Source organism: Silurus aristotelis (genome assembly GCF_946808225.1).
Source record: "Silurus aristotelis genome assembly, chromosome: 1".
Classification (NCBI taxonomy): Eukaryota; Metazoa; Chordata; class Actinopteri; order Siluriformes; family Siluridae; genus Silurus; species Silurus aristotelis.
In genome coordinates this window covers 35,395,729-35,419,334 of record NC_139574.1, presented here as the reverse complement: position 1 = coordinate 35,419,334, position 23,606 = coordinate 35,395,729, and the positions used below count along the sequence as shown (strand labels likewise).

The window sequence follows — 23,606 nt, the reverse complement described above, 5'->3', positions numbered from 1 at the left end:
GCATTGCCTGACTGGTGTCCCATGTTGATCCCTGGGTCCGCTGAGGGCAAAATGTCTGGAACGGTTCCAGATAATGCACCACCTCACTTCTGTCCTCACGGCCACCTTTTCCCCTTCTAACCCAACCGCTCCACAGAACTTGCACACACACAGGGGCGATTAAGAAAGCACTTTGTGTCTCCCTCTGATAATGTCCCGCTGTGTGTCAGAGTTAGCCTGGCACTCTATCGCAGCACTTCTGGCCCTGTGTTCGGCCTTTTGAAAGCCTCCACACTTTTTCCGAGCTCAGAGCTTTCAAAGAGACACTCGTGCTGTGTTCACGTAGCTGTCTGTGAAGCACCGATTTATGAGCATCGCCCTACATGACTTCAAAAGTCCATTAAAACAGTCCAGTCCGGGGACCCGCTGGGGTCATTTAGTTCCCCTGCACTCGGTTAGCTCGGCCTTTATTAAGCAGCGCTCTTCACTCCGGCTCATGCCATTAATCTCTCTGTTTTTACGCCCACCGCACTACAAAGTCATGAATAGCAAAACGGCCACCAGTGCAGAGGATTTTCTACCATTTTTGTATGAGAAAAGGTTTCCAGATCTTCATTATTCCTTTCTCCTCAACAACTTGATCTTCTTACAGGTCTGACACTGCAAATCGGTGCAAATGTGCATGATCTCATGATCTCTCAAAACCTGGAGAGTGCTGACTGTCTGTTAATAGCCCCAGTTATTCCGTTTTAGTATTGATGTAGGAGGAGAGTCTAGAAGTAACAGTTTATGTCTAGTTTTTAATCCGTTTTTAAGATCAAACTTATACCAGTATAAGTTTTCATACACTAGATGGACAAAAGGTTGGTGGACACTTGACTATAGGATAATGCTTTATAAACATCCCATTCCACATTTAGTCCCTTTTTTCTCTTAACATACCCTCCGCTCCTCTGGGAAGATGTTCCACTAGATTTTGGAGTGTGCGTTCTGAGATTTGTGATTATTCAGTTAAGGTGTTCAATAGAGTTAAGGCTGCTTAAGATCTTCCACTCCATCCCATGTAAACCATATGTTCATGAAGCTGGGTTTGTGCACAGTAGCATTGTTAAGCTGGAACAGGTTTGGTTTTCCTAGTTTAACTGGGCGAACATTAAATCTTACTGCATCCACATACAGCTGGACAAGTCAGGTGTCCCAATACTTTTGTTTTAATGGTGTATTGAACTATACAATTTCTAGATGATTTGTTAGACTATTTCTTGTGATGCCCCGGTCTCTCTGATTACTGCATTCTGATTAGCTGAAAAGAAGATATGAGCTCAAACCACTAAACACGGGTAGCCGGCGATCATCACATTACTGATTAATAGACGGATCCTAATGACCTTACTGATCGTGGATTTCTGTTTGTTAAGTAACTGATATTGTAATTTAAATCAATGGGCTCAGGTACAAGACGGATTTGATGAAACGGAGAAGAAAACGTTAAAATATGAGTTGAAACATGGCACAGATACACAAAATTTACACACAATCTCTCTCTCTCTCTTCTCTCTCTCTCTCTCTCTCTCTCTCTCTCTCTCTCTCTCTCTCTCTCTCTCTCTGTCTAATTCTTAAACTCCTTCAGATAAACGTAATCTTATTGCACTACGTTATCTCTGTTTTTTAGACTGAGCACAATTCTCGAACCGTATATAAAATAAGTCATGGAAATTAACCATTCGTTTCATTCATCCAGTCAGTTTTTCAATACAAACACCACATTTCCATTACATTGGCAGCATTTGGCAGACACCCTTATCAAAAGCGACTTACAATCACTTCATTTATACAATGAAGCAGTCACGGGTTAAGGGCCTTACTTAAGGGCCCAGCAGTGGTGTTATTAAAATGTGAATGTACAGCCTTCCTATGTGAGCTCCAATGTTTTAAGCTACCAATTACCACAGACAGCTTAAGTAAATAGGAATTAGTGGGACAATCCACAGCTTCTCCGCTTCATGTCAGGTGATTATTAGCTTCTGTGTCATGCATTAAACCCGTGTACTGTTCACCTAGCAAAAAAGAATTCCTTACGTCCCTTAATGAATGACTTGAAGCTGATTATTTTGAATTTTTGTGTTAGCTGAAATATAACATATGAAGAGAAAAGGCTCGGACTGATTTCTTTCTAACTCAGACTGTTGATATAAGTACATGACATGTTATTATAGATGTGACCAGCTCATGTTACTAATACATTTGTGAGCGAGGTTATGACTTTCTGTGAAAATGTGCTTGAAATGTAAAAAGTAGAAACACACATAAAGCAAAATTTGTTTCAATAAAGCTGTAAAGGGTCGCCAAGTCTTTTGTCTTTAGTGCATTTATTGTAGCATTTGGAATAAAACCCCACACAAAGCCAGTGGGACATTCACGGCGTGAAATGATGAATCACGAGCGCAGCCGTCTGTATCGACGAACGTTCGGTTTCCATCTTTCCCGTATGACCTCAGGACGAGCCGTCACTCAGCAGCTTCGCGGCTTCTTCTGCTATCAAGCGCTAAACTGGGGGGACCTGTAGCTAACAAGGAAGCACATTGCTTCAATTACGATCATGCTGGTTTTACACGGCGCGCTGTTGCAGTCGAGCAGCGGATGGCGTTTAACTCCCTGCGCATGCTTATCCTGTCATTTATTAAACAGGGATTTGCTCAAAGAGCATTCGATTTCACACAGATTCTTTTTTTACCCCCTAATGTGGCCCATGTTTAAGTGCCATGTTACCCCCCCTTAGGGGGGGAATACAGAAAGAGAGAGACAGAGAGTGGAGTGTGGAAATATAGTATAACTCCCACTGAACCCCCAATGTGCATAAGCAACCGCAGCATTTGAAATGTGTGTCTAGGTGTGTGTGTGTCTGTATGTGGATGTGTTCGTGTGCAGTGCGGCTGAGTTTCTGTTGCCCGTTTTGTCCTCAAGTCAGAGGACTGCGCAAGGGATTAGCATTTATTAATCTGCACTCCCCCCCCTTTCCAAGTCATATTTATTCATTCACGGCAGATTTTTTTTAAAAGCCACAGTAATTAGTCGGTATCCGGGGGGTGAGTGTAATTGCGTCCTGAGGGATGGAGGGATGGCATGGGATGAGGGAAGAGAGAGCGAGCAGAGAAGTGACATGAGAGAAAACAACAGACTGTAAAGACAGACTAGAGGCGCATCCTGCTGGGTGAAAAGACAATGGCAGTGGGTCATGGTCCGTGTTCTAGGGGAAAACCCAAGGCCGCAAGGTGGCAGGAATTAAACTACTGTGGCGACTACTGTTGTGTCAAGGAAGATTGCTTTTAATGATATCAGAAATGCCAGAATTGGATGGTATAGGATTTTATGCCTAAAGCTACCACCTTCACCATCTGTAAAGTGACATAAAATTTGGGGGCTTACAAAACCTACTTTACTTGTAAAAACTGCGATTTATCTACAACTTGCCTCCATGCGGTATTCTTCTTTAAGATGTCATGGTATCAGCTAGAGGACACGTCGTAGAAGCAAGACCTCTGGTGCCACAACTTTAAGATTTTCTTTCTGATTGTAACTCCATATACAGGTAGTAGCCTTATCACCTCTATAGCAGGGTAGTAGCTTAGTGGTTAAGGGACTGGACTAAAATCCCAGCCACACCATCTGCCATTCCTGGGCCCCTGAGCAAGACCCTTAACCCCATAGCTGTTTAGTATGAATGAGATGGTATTGATTAAAGGTGGCTTTGATCAATACAATAATTCATGTTGCGTTTTTAATGGCTGGCAAGTAAACTTTGATCGTAGCAGCTGACATACTGTGAGATAGTCTGACACTGTTTAAAAATTTTTGGTCGCAAAGCCATCGAACCTTTCCTCAAAATACCACAAAGGACTGCTGTTCAGTAGCCACGACCAGTGAAATAATCACGATTGCTTCACATTGGTAATATTTTGTTTGGGACGGCCTAAAATTGTGCAATTTTTACCAGCATAACATACACCTAGCTGATCTCTTCCTTCACACATTAGCATGTCTGTACACAAGAAAGAAATTGAGGAGAGGAGTCAGAGGGAAAATAAAGTAAAGTAAACTAAGCTAAGCACAGTACATTCGTAGTGCCGAAATGTTTCTTTTTTTTGATGTTCGAAAAGATATTCTTAGCATTGATAGTCTTTTTTTACAATTTTGTTGGATAACTTGTGAACAGCCTTGCTGGAGGACAAAATCACAGGGGGGAAAAATAGCCCTCCTCAACACAATCAATTAGTTTAGTGTTTAGGTCCCGACTGCACAACTGAACTCGTCTTTGCTAGCTCTTGATCTTATTACTTATTCCTTTTTAGCTCTTAAAAAAAAAAAGAGAGCGCGCAAGAGACGATTTAGCTCATGAATAAACAGTAATAACCTTAGCGGGCTGCTGTGACCTTGCTAATTAGCTGATAAGTCGAATCACTGTGTCTGGGAATCAGCATGGTGGCCCTCAGGACTCGAACTCCACTCCATTGTTTGAAAGAAAAGAATGTGAGGAGAACAAACACAGTGGGTCGAATTTACGCTACAGAATTTTTCCCCTCACGTCAAGTGATCGGTCAGGTCATAAGTGGTCTGTCAACTGGGATTTTTTTCTTTTCTTGTTGTCGTTTTAAAGCTAATCGTGTTAAGCTTATTATCAGGCAAACTGTTTGTTGAGCTCATTGCACATTCACCTCGAATAGCGTCAAGCCTCCTGCGTATGTAGCTTCCTACACCGCAAATTTTTATTGCATCACAGATTATTTCTGTTATATCTCATTTACACTATATGGACAAAAGTATTGGGACAACCGATTTATTTTTTCCCCAGTATGTGGTTCCTTCTCAAACTGTTACCACACACAACTGTATTGGATGTCTTTCAATGCACTTGCATGAAATCTCCCCTTCACATAAACTTGGAGACTCAAACCTGTGTACAAAGCCAGCTCCATGAAGATATGCTTTAAATAGGTTGGAGTGGAAGATCCCCTGCTATAGATCCCTGATCTCAACCCTATTGAACATCTTTGGGATGAATTAGAACGCTGACTCCACCCCAGACCTCCTCAAATCACTTAGATCAGTGCCTGACTTTACTAACATCCTTTGGAGGAATTAAGTTGAAGTCTCATCTTCTTGAGTGGAACATCTTTTCCGAAGACTGGAGATTATTATAACAGCGAATGGGGAGTAAATGTGGAATATATGTTCAAAAAGCGCTAAAATCTTATGGTCAGGTGTCCACAAACTTTTACTAATTAGTCTATGGAATTTCAAATGGACTTCACAACACATCAATGGTCAGAAAATCTGCAAGAAATGAGTAAAGTAAGTCAGTGTGGTATAGCCTGCTAAGCGGCGGCCATGTTTGTTAAGGGAGGTTGTTAATAATGATATAAGTATGACAAGATTAGATGTTCTAATAGAGAAATATCCTTGTGATACATTATTCTAATGGGATTCTTCATATCGGATGGATATTCTCTTTCATGTTGTGCAATGAAATGGTAAAAGATATGTCTGGCAGTATTGGGATGGTGAGATTTACTGATTCGCGTAAGCACATCTGCATAAAAGTTAACAATGTGATGCACCGGGTAAAAAGAAATTGTGCATTGGATACAAGTTGGCATTTCTATTGCGACGCAATAAATATGTATAATATTTATTAACACATAGGCTATACTTGATTTCTCTTTGCTAAACGGTTTTTCAAGCACGTTCTCTCAGCACCACTGCTGCTACGTGAATATAACGTATCACAACACTGCAGAGGCCGTGTCCTGAGAGTCACATAGAATACAGATTAACATGGCAGAGTAGCTGCTTTTTCCTTGAGACAGAACAGGAAATGAACATCATTTTTTCTTGCACTACAAAGGCCTGTTTGTGAAAGGGCCATGAGTTATGAAACAGAAGGCACGTTAACAAAGTGATGATTTGTTGTCTGTCTGAAGCGAAGAAATAAAAAGAAACTATTTGAACAATATTGAATTCAATATGGTATCATATTTTTCATTGAATCGCATGGAAATAAAATCGTACTGCAATAGGGGATGAATCGTATCACATCGCATCAGTAGCTGCTTCATATGTATCTTAAATGTATCGCATCGTTGGCTATGCACCAAGATGCGAATCGCATCGACCTCAGTTATGGAGGTGCAGATCCCTAAAACAGAAGCATGTCTGTTTGTCCTTAAACATACTGTATACGATGGCTGCATCTCACGGGTTTGAAAGAAAATACGGAGACAAAGGGAAGAGAAAGTAAAGCGACTTAGTCAGACAGAAAGTCAGAATGTTTTTTTTTTTTTTGATTTTTTTGAGTTCAGAAAAGAGCATCGTTCTGACAGTGACAAAGTGAGATGTTTTGTCATGGAAGTCATGTCCTTCAGTAAGCGTTCAGCTAACATTGTGTTGGTTGTTGTTTTTTTCTATTTTTACAGGAGCAATTCAGACATCACCGTCACACATGCTGTACTTAAACAGAATAAGAGATAGATAGATAGATAGAGTTGGATAGGATGAGAGAGGTGGGGAGAGAGAGAGATAAGTGGAAAAGGGCTGAGCAGTCAAACTAGGTGAGGGAAGTGTGATGGACGCGGCGTGAATCGGAAGAAATTACACAGCGTATTACTCGCAGGCGAGGAATTGAAGAGCGTGCGAACAGGTGAGGGGTGATGAGAAATATTTTTCCTGAGGGGAGTCTTTGACCTTCAATCAATCACTAAATGAATCACAATAGCTTCCCATCTCGCTGCCTTTTTTTTTAAATTTTTTTTTACTCGCCTCCTTCCTGCTCATCTTCCTGTTCATCTTTCCCCACTTAATCAATTAGTCTCTTTTTTTTTTCCCTTTTAAGGATTTTACAGAATTCAGTCTATTTTTCGACCTAATCTCTTCCCATCGCAACGTACGCAGAAAAGAATTTCATTTTGCTCAACAGAGAGAAGTGAGGAGGAAGAAGAGGTTTTCTCAGGGGTCTGAAGGCAAAATTTGAATTCAGTCAATGCTTATATGCTGTAGTAGGCTGTGGCTATATAACACTAATTTGAAATACAGCTCATGCTAGCACAACAAAGATCTTCTAAAGGTCTTTCAGATCCTGGTGACATCACACACACACACACACACACACACACACACACACACACACACACACACACACACACACACACACACACACACACACACAAACAAACAAACAAACATACACTGCTAGCAGCATCTGGTGGCTGGAAAGTGCTAGCAAGGCCAAGCCCTAACTATCAAACAAAAAAAGTAAATCTTTTTCTGGCATCTACTTTGTTAACAAAGATTGTGCAAACAAAATTTAAGTAATTAGCAAATTATACATACAAACGTATTAAAATAAAGGCTATTTATTAAATAGAATGTGCTTGGCATCTCACGCTCCATGTCGGAGTCTACAGCTGTAGATTCACTTGACAGTCATGTCATGATTACACCTGATCCCCATACACTCGATAGCAGGGTTTTATCTGTTTAAACCCACTTCTCTGACACATCCATAACACATGGCCAGACATGATCACGGAGGCAGCCATGTGCATACAGCAGCAGCTTTAATAACAGAGAAGTTGCTGGATTATTTTCTTGATATTTCACTTGTCAAAAAGGAGCACAGAGAAGTCAAGAGAATACTCCAGCTTTACTTTAGATAAAGGAAATATACCTTGGCTTTCTTTCTGTCTGTCTGTCTGTGTGTCTGTCTGTCTGTCTGTCTGTCATCTATCTATCTATCTATCTATCTATCTATCTATCTATCTATCTATCTATCTATCTATCTATCTATCTATCTATCTATCTATCTATCTATCTAGGTAGATCGCATGGCATAAAAAAATATATATTTATTTATGTATTTTTATAGTAGGTACATCATTTTAACTTAGTTACTTTATAAGTAACTCGCATGCTGAAAAGTGTGTGCACCCCTGGTCTATACATTCTATCTTTATTCATTTATTCAAAAAAATTGTTTTGCATCAAGTCATGGAAGAGTGAAAGCTATATTCAGGGTTGAATTGAATTGTACCCCCCAGAAAAAAAGCCCATACCACATTTTTACACGGCTTTTGAGGCAGAAATGATGTCTATCTATATCCGGTGTCTGGATTACTGTGGAAGCGTGAGCCTTCGCCCGAGTGCCCATTATACCCGCTTTTTATTATTATTTCTTTTTGGTGTGCTGCATTATTCCACAAGGACATCAATACTGTTGAGCTTCGAAGGACAGTGTGTGGGCCATGAAAAGGCTGACATTTAATTATTTCATATTTCCTTAAAAATGTAGCTCGCTGTCTGACTGTATGTCTCTCTTTCTATCATTCTCTCTCTCTCTCTTCTCTCTCTCTCTCTCTCTCTCTCTCTCTCTCTCTCTCTCTCTCTCTCTCTCTCTCTCTCTCTCTCTCTCTCTCTCTTTTGGCTTTTCCTACACACAAAAACTCTCAGTCTCCTCAGCCGCCCACACAAACCCCCGTGTTCGTCTGTCTACCCAATTCATAAAGCTCTCTCTGTCTCTCCACCACTCTGTGTGTGTGTGTGTGTGTGTGTGTGTGTGTGTGTGTGTGTGTGTCTCCACTTCTTTCTGCCTTTTGCCCTCTTGCGCTTTTCAAATGTCAAAAAGGAGCCATGGGGCGAGAGATTGGTGTTTCTGTATTCACACACACAATGACCATTAAACACACACACACACACACACACACACACACACACACACACACACACACACACACACACACACACACTTGCTTCAACACACACCAATGTAATGGCTGAGGACACAGGCTACTTTGCATGCCTCTGCTGCTCTCTGCAGAGTAAGTAAAAGCTCCATGCGTAGTTAGCTCTTGCATACCGAGGCCGTCTCTTCGAACTTCTCTTCTCGGCCTCTTAAAGACCCCACAATTACGGGCCAGATATTTTATAGCGGCTAGTGTCTCCTTAAACCGAGGTCCCCTGGTGGTCTAGTGGTTAAGATGCAGCGCTCCCACCGCTGCGACCCGGGTTCGAATCCCGGTCAGGGAACCATCCCCAGCCACTCTTAGTGCCGGTCCCAAGCCCGGATAAATTGGGGAGGGTTGCGTTAGGAAGGGCATCCAGCGTAAAACATGTGCCAAATCAAAAACGTGCGGAGGATCCGCTGTGGCGACCCCTAACGGGAGAAGCCGAAAAGAAAGTTTTAGTGTCTCCTTAAACCTCGAGTGCTGCCGGAAAAAAAAGAAAACGTGATTATAGCTGATTCCTGCGCGAAAGTGCATTAGGCATTCGACGCACATCTTTATTGGGGGGGCGGCGGCTTAATTGAAACCCTTGTGTTAAAAAAAGGCCTTACTGTATTTCATTAGTCAGTTACACACACACACACACACACACACACACACACACACACACACACACACACACACACACACACACACACACACACAAGGCCTCGTCCTGAAATAGCGTGTGTGTCTAATTTCACACCTGCTTGATGTCTCTCCAGTGGCACGTAGGGCACGCGGACGTGAAGCCTACATGCTCGCCTCCGGGAAAAAAAGTATTGACTTTTTTTTCCCCCTCCCGAATGAAGCTTAGTGGGCTTGTACATAGCAGGTGCTTTTGGGACAGGAACCGAATGGTGGCTGGGTGTATTCGATCTTCAATCCCTGAGCAAACAGAGTGAAAGAGAGAGAGGAAGAGAAAGAGTGCGAGAGAGATAAAACAGGAGGTAATGAAGTGAGAAAGCAAACAGGGATAGGTCAATAGCAAAAGACAGAGGGATTGATAAAGGAAAGGGAGGATGTAGAGTAAGAGATAGGAAGGGTTTCTTTCCTTTTCTTTTTTCTTTCTGGATGACGGAGGAGAAGAACGGACAGAGTGAAAGAGCGAGGGCGAGCAAGGGCACTTGACCGCGTCCCTTCCCCTTTTTTCCCCCCGCTTATTTACTGCGGAAGTCAAACGGTGCTGGTCGCTGTGACAACATGCAAATGAGATGCAAACGAGCGGAACCTCGGGAGGAGGGCTGGCCACCGCCGTTTCGCCGTTGTCATGGCGACTCCCGGTGATGTGCGGCGGCAGAGCCCAGGCAGAACGGCGAGGTGGCGGAGAGTGAGGGAAAGATCGGAGGAGACGGGGGTCTGCTGGAGATGGCCTAAAACTTGGACAAGGACGGGATAAAGGAGGGCAAGGGTTACAGAAAAAGAGAGAGAAAAAAAACGAATGATAATAGTGTCGGAGCAGGAGGGTAGGAAACTCAGCCAGGGTTTGATTGACATGACAGGGAGGAGTAGACTGACCTTTCTGTGCACCTGGGTTTGTCCATTTGCTCTGAAACCCTGATCCGGTGAAGGGGACGGGACTGATTACAGAAACGAGCCATTAACGGAGACAGACAAAAAGTCACATCATTTATGACCGTGGTAGCAGGCTGGTTGTCATGGTAACTGGAGATGCTTTCTGATGGCTGGTAAATGTTTAGTTAAGTAGTTAATGATTCAGGAGGGAAAAGGGGGATGTGTGTCTCTGTGACCATGTAGACGAATCTCATTTTTAGTATAAAACAATGAAAGTTATCTATCTATCTATCTATCTATCTATCTATCTATCTGTCTGTCTGTCTGTCTGTCTGTCTGTCTGTCTGTCTGTCTGTCTGTCTGTCTGTCTGTCTATTGGTCTGTCTGTCTATTAATTCCATCTTTATTTATTTATTCGAACATTTGAGGAGGAAGAAATATTTTTTAGCTTAGCACATTTGGATTCTGCTATTTTTCCCCACAAGCTCTCGATTAACGTAATTCCATATTTCCGAAGGATTTAGATCTGCTTTCCATTTGCCATTTCTTTTCTTCACTTCGTTCTGTTGTCTTGCTGAAAGTTCATCATTGTCAGCCTCAAGCTTCTTTGCCAAAACGAGCGGATTTTTGGAACTATCCACAATTCCATCGATCTTGGCTAGAAACCCGGTCACAGTTAAAGAAAAGCAGCCCCATGGCATGACGCTGCCATCATCATGCTTCACTGTGAGTTAGGCTGTCCTGTTTTTGCTGTAAACATGATTTCTAAACAATCAGAATTGAGCTTTCTGGACTGGTATACTGTAAGGGAAAAAGTTTGTGGACACTGCCCATAAGATTTGCATACTTTTTGAACATGCCATTTCACATTTAGACCCATTCACTGTTATAATAACCTCCACTCTTCTGGAAGTTATGTTCCATTAGATTTTGTGGAAATTTGTGCTCATTCAGCCACAAGGGTGTAAATAAAGTCAGGTACTGATGTAGGTGAGGTGAGGAGGCCTGTGGTGCAGCCAGCGATAACATTCATCCCAAAGGTGTTCATTAGGGTTGAGGTCAGAGCTCTATAGCAGGAGATCTTCCACTCCAAACCATGTAAAGCATATGTTCATGGAGTTGGCTATGTACTCAGGGATATTGTCATGCTGAAACAGGTTTGGGTCTCCTAGTTCAAGTAAACTAAACATTGGCTCGGAATGCTCGTTTGTGCTTCAATGCTCCTAGTAATTTTATAGACAATGCAATATGTGCCATCTAAGATCCTGGGGGCGGACCTTTGTGAAGTTAAGCACTCAATAATAATCATGGAGAAATGCATGTATCTGTCTTCAATTGCTTAATTGAAGCGCCGTTAAAATTCTACTTAAAACAAACACACGTTCATATTTACTATTCAAACAAACACACTTTTTTGATTTCGAAGTTTGGGTATCATTTGCAGAACCTGCCTATTAAATAAGGAAGGAAATGAGCTGGATTTCCAAAGAGAGAAAAAAACGGAAGGACCGAAGTTTTTTCATTTGCTCCAATTGGTTCCATCCTCCTCTTTCCTGTAATTTCCCAACCATTTTTTTTGTTTGTTTGTTTGTGGTTGTTTTTTTTTCGGCATCTTTCTATAGTTTTTAATGAGGGACCTTCTCAGATAACGAGAGGAAGAAAGGAAGAACGGCGAGATGTTAAAAGAGGCATACAAAAAAATTAAATAGAGAAGGGACGTTTTTTTTATTGGGACTGAAAAGGGAGCCGGAGCCTTTCGGTACGGATATGAAAGGGGGTGATGAGCAAATAAAAAGCACGAGAAGAAGAAAGAAGAGAGAGAGAGAAAAAAACAGAACAGAAAAGATGAGCATGAGTAATCTTCATGCAGGGAAGAATTTGTGAAGTGGAAAAGAGGCTAGCAGAGGGCTGTGTTTTACAAACCACCACCAACGGGGGAAAAAAACTGTGCGTCTGTTGTGTGTGTATGGATGTGTGTGTGGAGAAATAGAGGAAGAAATGATAGAGAGATCAAAAAATTTTGGTTTTTTAGAGAGAGAGAGAGAGAGAGAGAGAGAGAGAGAGAGAGAGAGAGAGAGAGAGAGACTGCAGATTGCTCACAGCGAGAGATGTTCTCTCTCCAGATTGAGGTGCGGGCACATAGCTGCCTCAGAGATGAACGTCCTACTGCTCCCTCCTGCCCCGATGCTATATGTGTGCGCACACACACACACACACACACACACACACACACACACACACACACACACACACACCTTTGGTAAAACCTGTTACTTGCTCGCTGTCACTGCCTCGAGATCCTTCTAGATCACACTGAAACCCAAAAGTCGCCTATTAGACGTCGTGATACTTTCTTTCCTGGAGCAAAAGTGCATCCACTGCTGCAAAATGGCAAAATGGGCTTGGATGGTGTGTGTCCTTATCACAACAATGCACACACACACACACACACACACACACACACACACACACACACACACACACACACACACACACTCTGTTTGTCTTCAGTGTAACGAAGAGCAAGTGGGAGAACCTGACAAGTTGGACATGCCACAGATCAGCTGCTTCTCAACACTAATCATTTTCCTGAGTTTTTTTTTTCTTCATTCATATCCACATCTACACAGTACTCTCATGCACGGCCATGCATTTCAACATCATCTTCTCTTTCCTCTTAGCCTAAACTTTAGATTAAACTGGAATGATCCAGTTGTGCTTCATTTGGTTTGCCACATTAGCAAGTTAACTACCCAGACTGGCCGTCCTACTCTGTCTCTTGTTTCATAAAGCTGCATTGAAAGCATGGATATTTAAACAATAGGTTTTTTTTTTTTTCTTTTTACAAAAAAGAAATAAAAAGAATACAAGTATAGTATATAATAGAGAGAGATATAGATATAACCAGTATAGTAATAATTAGAGGTATAAATATAGTGTATAAGGTATAAAAATTTCTACCTAGAATCAGCTTAGAGGAGTCCATCCTCCAAAAGTCAGTGATAATGTAAGGAGTAATTTTTTTAAAGCAACCCATAGGTCTAGGGTAACTTTAAAGGAGCTGGGGCAATTCACAGATTAAATAGGGGACGCTTTTACTAGAACGACCGCTTCACAGACACTTTGCAAATTAGAGCTTCAAGGAACACCAGACATCCGGGAAATTATTCTCAGTTCGAAACCAAAATTTAACTCCATGCTTAGCGTGAAGCATGTCTAACTCTTAGCTTAGAATGCTCGAGGAACCCGACTACGCCACCTAGGTTCTGTCACTACCCAGGATAATAAAATAAAATCCTCCAAAGTTGTTAAGCGATAAGGTTACAACAACGTAAAGGACACTGTTGGTTTGAATTGATTAAAGCCTTAAAAAAATCTATAAATAAAAATACAGATTAATTTCACAAACATATAGGACAGTTAACCAATTAAATACGCACAGTTAAAATGAATAAAAAAACGGAAACCCGACGAAATCCACTTTAACACAGCAAATCAGTGAATTCAATTTCTTAAAACCAATCACAATACCAAAGAAAAATACAAAAAAAGAAACCAATACATCCCCCAAAAAACAAACATGCTCCTCCCTGCTTTTAAGCTTCAGTATCACAGATCATCCTGCATTGACACCGTGGCAAACACGATCAAAACAAAATGACATTACCATTAATATTTTTTATATAAAAAAAATGGCTGCTTCTGCTTCGAAAAACCAGAGTACCACAGTGTTAGTTTAATAAAATTACACAAACAAAAACATATCCGCTATATATATATATATATATATATATATATATATATATATATATATATATATATATATATACTCCTACAAAATGGATCAAACCAATTGATGGAGCAGGTAAATCTCCAAATAGCCAGCAACTCAGCAGTGGAGTACAGCGGTATCCACCGGTGTCTGAAAAAGCCAACGAACAGAACAGTAAAACAATGGTATAAAACAGGTAGAGAAAACAGCAGCTGGCCCTATCAGGCGACACCTGCAATACAAATGCAATGAGGGCACAAATGTAGTTTGTAACACATACCCCTAACAACAAACACATGTTAAACTGTGATTCGCAGCTTATAAGAAGAACCAATAAAGCAGACAACTAGCCAAAAGAGAGCGAAAGGAGTAAGAAGGCGAATTAAGAGTTAGATGACTTTTGCTGCCACCAGCACAAAAACACGTGACAGACGAATCCTTTCTTTGAAGCCACAAAGACCGGATGCGCCTCGAACACTAAGCCACACAGGTGTTCTCAGTGACAACACAGCTCCACGCCAATAGGCGTGCCTCCCCCGGGAAATGTCCACAAACATCACAAGCACCATTCAAAGTACTAAACACTATGGGGATGCTTTTGGTTTCACTTAAGGGTAAGTTGGATGGTGTAGGGTAATTCTGAAAGAAAAAGTGCTTAATTCAGCAACAGGACTTGAGACTGGGGCAAAGTTTTAAGCTTTGGACAGGAGAATAAAAAGGTATACTGAAAAGCTCAGATTTCAAGCCAGGTGAGAATCCCTTTATTGAGTCGGACAAGAGACACATTTCAGATTTCCATCTTTGTAGGAGGTCCCCCTATTTGCAGAGCAGAATCAAAAGAGCAAGTGATGAGACAGAGCTCTAAAGTGACAAAATGTGTATTTTGATTGGTCTTTCTTTCAGCTAACTAGACCTAACAGATTTCTCAGTTGGCAGGCTCCAAAATTCACCCCTCTCTCTTCAGGACAAAGACCAGTACAGCCAGGTTCTCTTCTCTAGCCACTCTCAAATGTTCATTTTTATGCCTTGAATAATACTTTCCACCACTAAAGCAATACCTTTTTGTAGAATGGTGTTGACCTTCCCAGTAGAGTACCAGAGACATATAGAATTTGTGCTGAGGAGGATCAAAATGCCCTATTTGGCTTGTCTTGGTCCAACTCTATATGGTAGTTTGGTGTATTTATCCCTGGTCTGTATAGCCTGCATATACACCACTAGCTCAGGGAACTCTATAAATAAAATCGTTCCCCTCAGAGAGAAAAACAGAGAAAGATCTGTCCGTGATGGGATTTGAAAAGTTATCAGTAATTATGACAAATAATTAGCGTCAGTTTGTTTTTCTTTTTGGCTGCCTCTTCATGCCGTTTCTATCCCACGTTTCTGAGCCGCCAAACAGAATTGATTCAATTTGAAGTATTAAATAAGACAGGCTATTAATTTAATTAGAACAGTTTACCAAGACTAATTGCCAACGATACAGATCTTTTTAGAGCTTTATTTAGATCTATCTGTAAACATACACGTTTCTTGTCAGCAAACGCAATCGCACATTCGATACTTCTGTCTTAATTACCTCCATTAATCTATATTCAGAGTTGAAATTGTTTCACCGTACAATTTTTTTCCTCGCTTTTCGGACCAAAGTTTTATCGACACACATATATGGATGTTATTTCGATATGTCTATAAGAGAGAGAGAGAGAGAGAGAGAGAGAGAGAGAGAGAGAGAGAGAGAGGAAAGAGGGTATCCAACAGTAGACGGTAGTGATGGGTCATTTGTTCATTCTGAACAAGTCTCTAATGTGACTCAGAAGATCGGGTAGTCTCGAAGAGTGATTTGTTCAGTGTTGTGCTCGTTACTAAAACATAGTAACTAGTTACAGTTACTCATTACTTCATTCAAAAAGTAACTCAGTTTCTTTGTTGATTACTTACACCAAAAAGTAATGGGTTACTGTTAAAAGTAACTTTTTAGTTACTTTTTTAAAGAACCTTCTTTAATGTTCCCATTAATCCCCTTTTATGTGTTATGGTCTTTACAAACACAAAACTGACTTAAACACACAGTAATTTTTAAACACTATTTTATTAAAGTCAGACCAACACAAACTGAATATATAACAAGGATTTCTAAAATAAATAACAAAACAAGCTGAATAATATATTCACAATCAAAAACTTAAGTGGCTTCTGCATAATAAAAGCTGTTGTGTTGAGCTCTTAAAAATGTTCCTTTCACAGCTGAAGTATGAAAACTATCAACAATGTAGAACAGAACACCGGGTTAGCTTCTAGCTTCTAGCTTTCGTCGAGGCATGGAGTTTCTAAAGGAATTTCAACAGATTGGAGGTGCTGCTATCACAGTAGATACGAGGTTCAAACCAGAAAGACACATCTTACATTTGACTAAAAAGTTTTTGTCTTTATACTCAACTAAAGTGAAATAATTAGCATATTTACACTTTGAGAAACTCGTCTTGCTCTCGCCTCGACTGGCCATTACTGCCACACAGACCTGAATAAACGGAGACACGCCCACAGCGTGTCTTCTTCGTGTTTATAGAGGATAATCCGGTAATCCACCAATCCTACAGTGCGACGCTGCTGTAAGCAAGTTAGACTGTAGGCTACACTTCAGCCGAAATTAATTCATTTAAAAAAGTAACGGGTAACGCACCATACGGTAACGAAGTTACTTTACTTTTAAAAGTAACGCGTTACATTATTAGTTACTGTAAAAAGTAATGCCTTACCCGTTACAGCTTTAACTGCCCAACACTGCAGACGGGCATTAGCAAAGCATCGCAAATCTCCGTAGGTTCGCTACAGGAGTAGTTAGGAGTAGGGAGAGACAGAGAGACAGAGCGAGACACTAAAGAGAGTGTCTAAAAGTTGGTTTAAAATAGTGAGAGATGAAACGTAGCTAGAGAATGGCAATATGTTTCCTGATTGGTCTCTCTTTCTGCTATTTTCTTCTATTAGATTTCTTTATGGTTAGGTTTACACTATTACTCTATGCTCACAGTTCGAGAAGAGAGATAGGGAGGGAGGGAGAGAAAGGGAAACTCTCAAAAGAGCGTGTGACAAAAACACAGAGAGAGAGTGACGGCGCATGTACCCCGATTGGTCTCACTTTCTGCTAAATAGACCTTTAAGATGTCACTGTGGGTGGGCTTCACAGTTACCCCCGCTCTAATTTATCTATCAGTTCAGAAACACTGTAGAGTCCTGAAGAGTAATGGCAAAGTGAAGGCAACAAAAAATAAATAAATACAAACGCACTTTACCTCAGACCACACTAAAGTGTACCTCTGCTTAATGTGGGTCAAAAATGGGTCAAAATGGGTCAAAATTGGGTCAAGGGCCGTTTTCTCGCTGCATTGTTTGTAATCTTTGTCTTTCGATTGCTCTATTGGAAAAGACATGACGCTTGCCTAAACTCTCTCAGAATCAAAGACACTTTTATTTTATACTGACTTTATTTTATTATAGATTTTTCAATAAGTATGTATTACATTATTCCTAATAGTCTATTGAAAGAGTCTATTCTCTTCATTTTTTAGCTTTTCTCCTGGTTAGTGATTCTACCCAATCAGATTTCAGCCATCGCATCACATGTTAACAGGGTGAAAGGTATCTCTCTGCATGAAGCCTTCAGAATCCACACCTTTGGTGTAAAACCCATGTTGCTTTTATATCCATGTGAATTTAATAGCTGGTTTTTTTTTTTTCTTTTTCATTCCAAAATGCCTGACATAGGGGAATAAACTGATTTGCTTGCATGGACTTTTAAGAAAAGCTGGAGATCATGAGATAAAAGATTAAAAACTGTTTGGAACAGTTTCTAAGCTTTTTCATGAACCATTTATACTTTTGTGTTAAGAATTTGTACTAAAACACACAATTTGCCTCCATTTCAAATCTCCAAGAAAACCATAATGCATGAAAAAAAAATGTCTGAAAAACAGAGGTTATTTTATGAGGTTAATATTGATGCGTGTGCTAGAGATGATGTATGTGGGTGGTGCAGATGTGGCTGCAGTAAAGACTTCACTAGGTTCATTAGGTTTCTTGCTTTAGTAATGCTATTCATTCTTGCTGCATGAGATACCTGTCTGTGATGCAGCGCTCTGTTACACTGCGTTTCTGTGTAATATTGATGATTTCTATAGCCGTGGGGTCATAATGATGGTATTAAGAGGTGGATTAATTCAGGTAGGACACACTGTTCTAGTGTTATGTATCATTTAAAGATAATACTTAATGTCACCCAAATGAGGATAGGTTCCCCTTTTGAGTCTGGTTCCTCTCAAGGTTTCTTCCTCATAACATCTAAGGGAGTTTTTCCTTGCCACAGTCACCATGGCTGCTCATTAGGGATAAATACACATTGTTCACCTTAACTGTTAAATTCTGTAAAGCTGCTTTGAGACATTTTCTGTTGTGAAAAGCGCTATAGAGATAAACTTGACTTGACTTCTGAAGGCCTATGTGTGAAATGCACGACCGACCGACCGTAAAAGGTGTCATTGCTATTAGCATTGCTAATGTTTTTTTTTGTTTTTTTTCCTAGCTGGCTAGCTGCTAATATAAGCTCTCCAAGAACGACTGAGATTAATTCCCTTGCTGTGTGAACAGTTTGGATGAATATTTACCAATTTTTACAGAAAGTCCCATAAATTTCAAGTCAGCCTGTTTACACTGCAGTCATCAGATACATACATAAGATCTGTATCATACATCAGCGTTCATACATGAAAAAGTAGCACAAATTTACAATTTGAAAATGTCAGACTTGACGTGTCTTGCTAGAGGCAGATTTGTGTCATATGTAAGCGGAATTCTGATAAACACCTGCACCTTCATGTATGTGTGTGTGTGTGTGTGTGTGTGTGTGTGTGTGTGTGTGTGTGTGTGTGTTTTGGGCATTTGCCTGTTTTTGCTGGGCTATTGGAATCTTCTTTTTTTTTGGCTACACCGAGTATTAAAGATTTCTTCCGTGAGCTGTTAATGGGTCTAAATACATCACTTCATGGCTTTTATTTGATTATTATTTTATATGTTGTGACTCAGCACCGCTTTTAAATGAGGTCCTGGCCTCATTTAAATAAATGAAATGGGCTGCTCTAAATCTCCTCCCCTTTCCTCATTAAGGAAGGAAGTTGAGGGAGGAGAGGAAGTGTGTGTCGAGGGAGGAGAGGAAGTGTGTTTGAACGATCACAGCGTGTTCACGGTGGAATGGGACTCTGGTGGGACAGGACGGAGATGGAGTGTGTTCTCTGTTACACAGCTAGAATCATATTTATTTGTGAGCAGTGGATCTTGAGTGGATCCCAGGACACTAGGCGGGTCGTCTTGGCCCATTTTTGACCTATTTTACTTTACTGCTGATCTTCTTTACTTCCAGATCTGTCTATTTAGGGGCTTTGACTGTTCCAATTATTATTATTTTTTTTGCAAAAGAAATTGGGCTGCAATTTGGATCATTGTCATGATCCACAGGTGAAAGTTTCCCCCAAGAATCAACGTCCTAGCAAATGCCAGAATGTTCAGTTGTCCTTTCAGTGAGACATCCAGTGACTGATAAACTGAGCGACAGAGTGGGTGTCTGGCTATGCAGCAATGCCCAGAATGGCTATGCAAAAAATTCCAGGAATGAATGGTGTGCGTGCGTGTGTGTGTGTGTGTGTGTGTGTGTGTGTGTCTGTGTGTGTGTGTGTGTCTGTGTCTGTGTGTCTATGTGTCTGTGTGTGTCTGTGTGTTTTTGTGTTCATAGTCTTTAATTCACTCCATTTTACAAGAAGCTCGCTTATGATGTCACCCCATGCTGTCGAATTGCGTTTATTGTTTTCTGGTACAGAATAAAACACACACACATACACACACACACACACACACACACACACACACACACACACACACACACACACACACACAGACACAATTATTTTCCTCTTTTGTCAGAAAGACAAATTTCCCTTTCGCCTCCTCCTTTGCTGTCTCATGTACTTTGCTTTTATCCTTTATCTGCTTATTAAACACACACACACACACACACACACACACACACACACACACACACACACACACACACACACATATACCGCTATACACTCTCTACCCGCTTCATCTCAATTGAATTGAACTCGCTTTTTATTTCCGTGGCAAATAATATGCACATCTGTGCTCCCAGAACATGGGTTATAAAGTTTGGAAATATGAATAAATTATTCAATATTAAATATTAAACATATAATTTTAATAATAAATAAATATTAACAATAATCTCTCTCTCTTTCTCTCTCTCTCTCTCTCTCTCTCTCTCTCTCTCTCTCTTGCATTATGCATTCCCCAGAACATTAAGCACATTGGACACAGATTTGGCATTATATTTATTTACAACCCAAACAATTTCCACTGTAATAAATAAAAAAGAGAAAAGAAATGGTCGGGTCAAAACATTTCACTTCAGATAAACAAAACCAAGATAGTTCCTGCTCGGACGAGGGAAGCAGTCTATTCAGAGCAGATCCCAGGAACATTAGGTGATCACATTGTTTCACTCCTGCCCTTCTATCTTGGCCTATTATAACCCACACTTCTGCACTATATGAATAAATATTTGTAGACACCTGGCCATAAGACTGGTATGTGCTTTTCGAACATCTGATTCCACATTTAGTCCCTATTTACAGGTTTAATAAGCTCCACACTCCTGGAAAGATGTTCCTCTAGAGATTATAGTGTACGTGTGGAGATTTGAAACCACAGGTTGCATAAACAGTTTTGCAATCACTTTGCATTCCACACTGATGGAACTGTAATGAATGGACATTTGCTTGGCCAAACAGTTGAGGACAGGTTTCCCTTTTGAGCCTGGTTCTGGCTCACTTATTAGGGATCAACTTACATTTATAAGGAACAAACTTATAGGAACTAAACTTAGACACTCTTTTGTAAAACTTAATAACAGCTTTATTTCTGTAAAGCTGTTTTGAAACAATGGCCATTGTTAATAATAAAACTGAATTTAATCGAATTTTTTTTCAGTGATCGAGAGCGTTAGTAAGGTCAGGTACTGATGTGGGTGTGGCTGTAATTCCACCACCACGTCTCTTTTTTTAAGTCACACCAAGTACCTTTCTAGCTGTCTCCCTTATCACTTCTGCAGTAGTTGCCCAATCATCCAACACCTCTTCACCACCAACGAGCCCCTGTCTAACCTCTTCCCTGAATCTCACACACTCTTCCTCCTTCAGTTTCCACCATCTTATTCTTCTTTTAGACCTCACTATCCTCCTCTTCCTCTTCACCTCCAAAACCATCCTACAAACCACCATCCGATGCTGTCTAGCTACACTGTCCCCTGTCAACACCTCACAGTCTTCAATCTCCTTCAGGTTGCATCTCCTGCATAGGAACACATTCTATACAATTGTGTGCCTTCAACTGTGTGATAACAATTTGGAAAAGAACCACACATGGATGAAACAAATCCGAGTAATAAAGATTTCTTCCGTGTGCTGTTAATGGGTCTAAATACATCATTTTGGGGGTTTCATTTCATTATTATTTTATAAGTTGTGAATAAAATCGCTTTTAAATGAGGTCCTGGCCTTATTTAAATAAATGAAATTAATTAATTAAGGAAGGAAGTTGGACAGAACGTCCTGTCGAGGGAGGAGGGGAAGTGTGTATGAACGATCACAGTGGGACGGGATGGTGGTGGGACAGGATGGAGACGGAGTGCGTTCTTGAATATTACAGAGCTAGAATTATATTTATTTGTGAGCAGTTGAAAAATACATTTTCAATCAGGTGCCCACTGTATTTTCACCTACAGATCGAAAATAAGCCAATGCTTTGGCCGGGTTTTTTTTCCTGAAATGCCACTATTAAAAGTCTACACACTCCTGTAAAAACAGAAGGGTTTTGTGATGTAAAGAAGCGATCATGTCAAATTACATTTATGGCATAAGCCCTTATCCAGAGTGACTTACAACTGAGCAGGGAAGGGTTAAGGGCCTTGTTTAAGGGCCCAGCAGTGGCAGTGACGGGATTTGAACTTGTGACCTTCCGATCCAATGTCCAATGCCTTAACCACTGAGCTACCACCTCCCATTAAATCAGTTTCACCAGTCTGTACAATGATATCAAAAAAACAAACTAGCTTTAACCTCATTTTCCTCAAGGAAATGAAAACAAAAATCCCCATTAACCTAATTGGATAAGTGTGCACACCCTTGAACTAATACTTACTTGAAGCACGCTTTGAAGCTATTACTCAATTTGGTGTATTTGGATAAGACATAAGAGTCTATCAGCTTGGCACATCTTGATGGGAATCGTCTTGACCTTGCTTGACTCACTCATCTTTGCTGCAAAAAAACCTTACAAATCTGGCTACATTTCCTACAGGATTTAGGCCAGGGCTCTTACTGGGGATATTCCAAAAATTTCCCTCCATAAACTCTGCCAAATACCGATACATGATTTACCTTCACTAAAGTACCAGTAGGAGCAGAGGTAAAGCAGCCACCACCATGTTTCGCCCTGGGTATGGTGTTCCTTTGCTAATGTGCTGTGTTATTTTTGTGACAAACCATGCACAATGTACAAAAGGTATCATAAAAACTATAAAGTTTGGATAGACATATTTTGGCAAAGGCTTTTTGTCAGGGTTTTTGCACCATGGCCCAAAACCCATGTAGAGGAGAAATGATGCAAGTGGCAGCCTCCCTGACCAGTTTTCCTGTTTTCGTCTTCCTGTCTTTCACTGTATACCTAATGCCTCAGATACTGTTTTGCAGCCCTTTTTACAGCGATCCCTTTAAACACTGTGATACCCTTGATGCTCTGTAAGCTTTTTTGTGGCCACATTGCTCTTGCAGCAGGATGCAGTAGCCAAGAAGGCGTCAGACGACAGATTTATGTGGAGGTGATTCAGAGTCAAGGCTTGGTGTATACTAACTACTATTTCACATGAGCTTACTGCGAATTCTGTACACGGAAAATGACAGATAGTTATAAACGGTTGTGCACATTTACTCCATTAGGTTTTTTTTATTTAATATACACATGGTACATGAAAAGTCCTTAATTCATGATATTCATTTCTTGTTTATAGCAGGAACATTGTGCTTATTGTCATGCTGTTATACTAGATATATACACAAGTTTGTGGACACTTGACTATGAGATTTGTCCAATGACATCAACTACAATTGTGTTCCTCCAACAGTTTTGGAAAGAATTTGATATATCTAGAAAAATTTAAGTTGTCCCAATACTTTTATTCACATAGTGTATATGAATAAAAAACACTTGCCCTATGCCTAAATCATGGTTGTTCTCATGCACAGATCATCAAGTCAACTGCAAAATAAATATAAATGTAACAGTAACATCAAATAAAATTATTATGGCGTCCCATAACTATGCTGCACATCACTGTAATAAATCTAGAAAATGTGAAATGATAGGGTTCATCTAAAATGTTGTACTAAAAACCAACTTAAAACTAACCC

The 23,606-nt window shown here is 40.4% G+C and overlaps 1 protein-coding gene across 3 annotated transcripts in view; it reads left to right on the top strand.

Annotated features, from left to right (window-relative positions):
- cadm4 (cell adhesion molecule 4) overlaps positions 1-23,606 on the top strand; it is a 206,298-nt gene that overhangs the window by 105,117 nt on the left and 77,575 nt on the right. Inside the window, exon 1 of one of the 3 annotated variants that reach the window (XM_083537908.1) lies at positions 14,611-14,690. The exons of the other annotated variants lie outside the window; for them this stretch is intronic. Coding sequence (XP_083394034.1) covers positions 14,663-14,690 — 28 coding nt within the window. The 5' untranslated portion in view covers positions 14,611-14,662. Of the gene's footprint in view, positions 1-14,610; positions 14,691-23,606 lie in introns of those variants that run through there. 3 annotated transcript variants of the gene reach the window in all.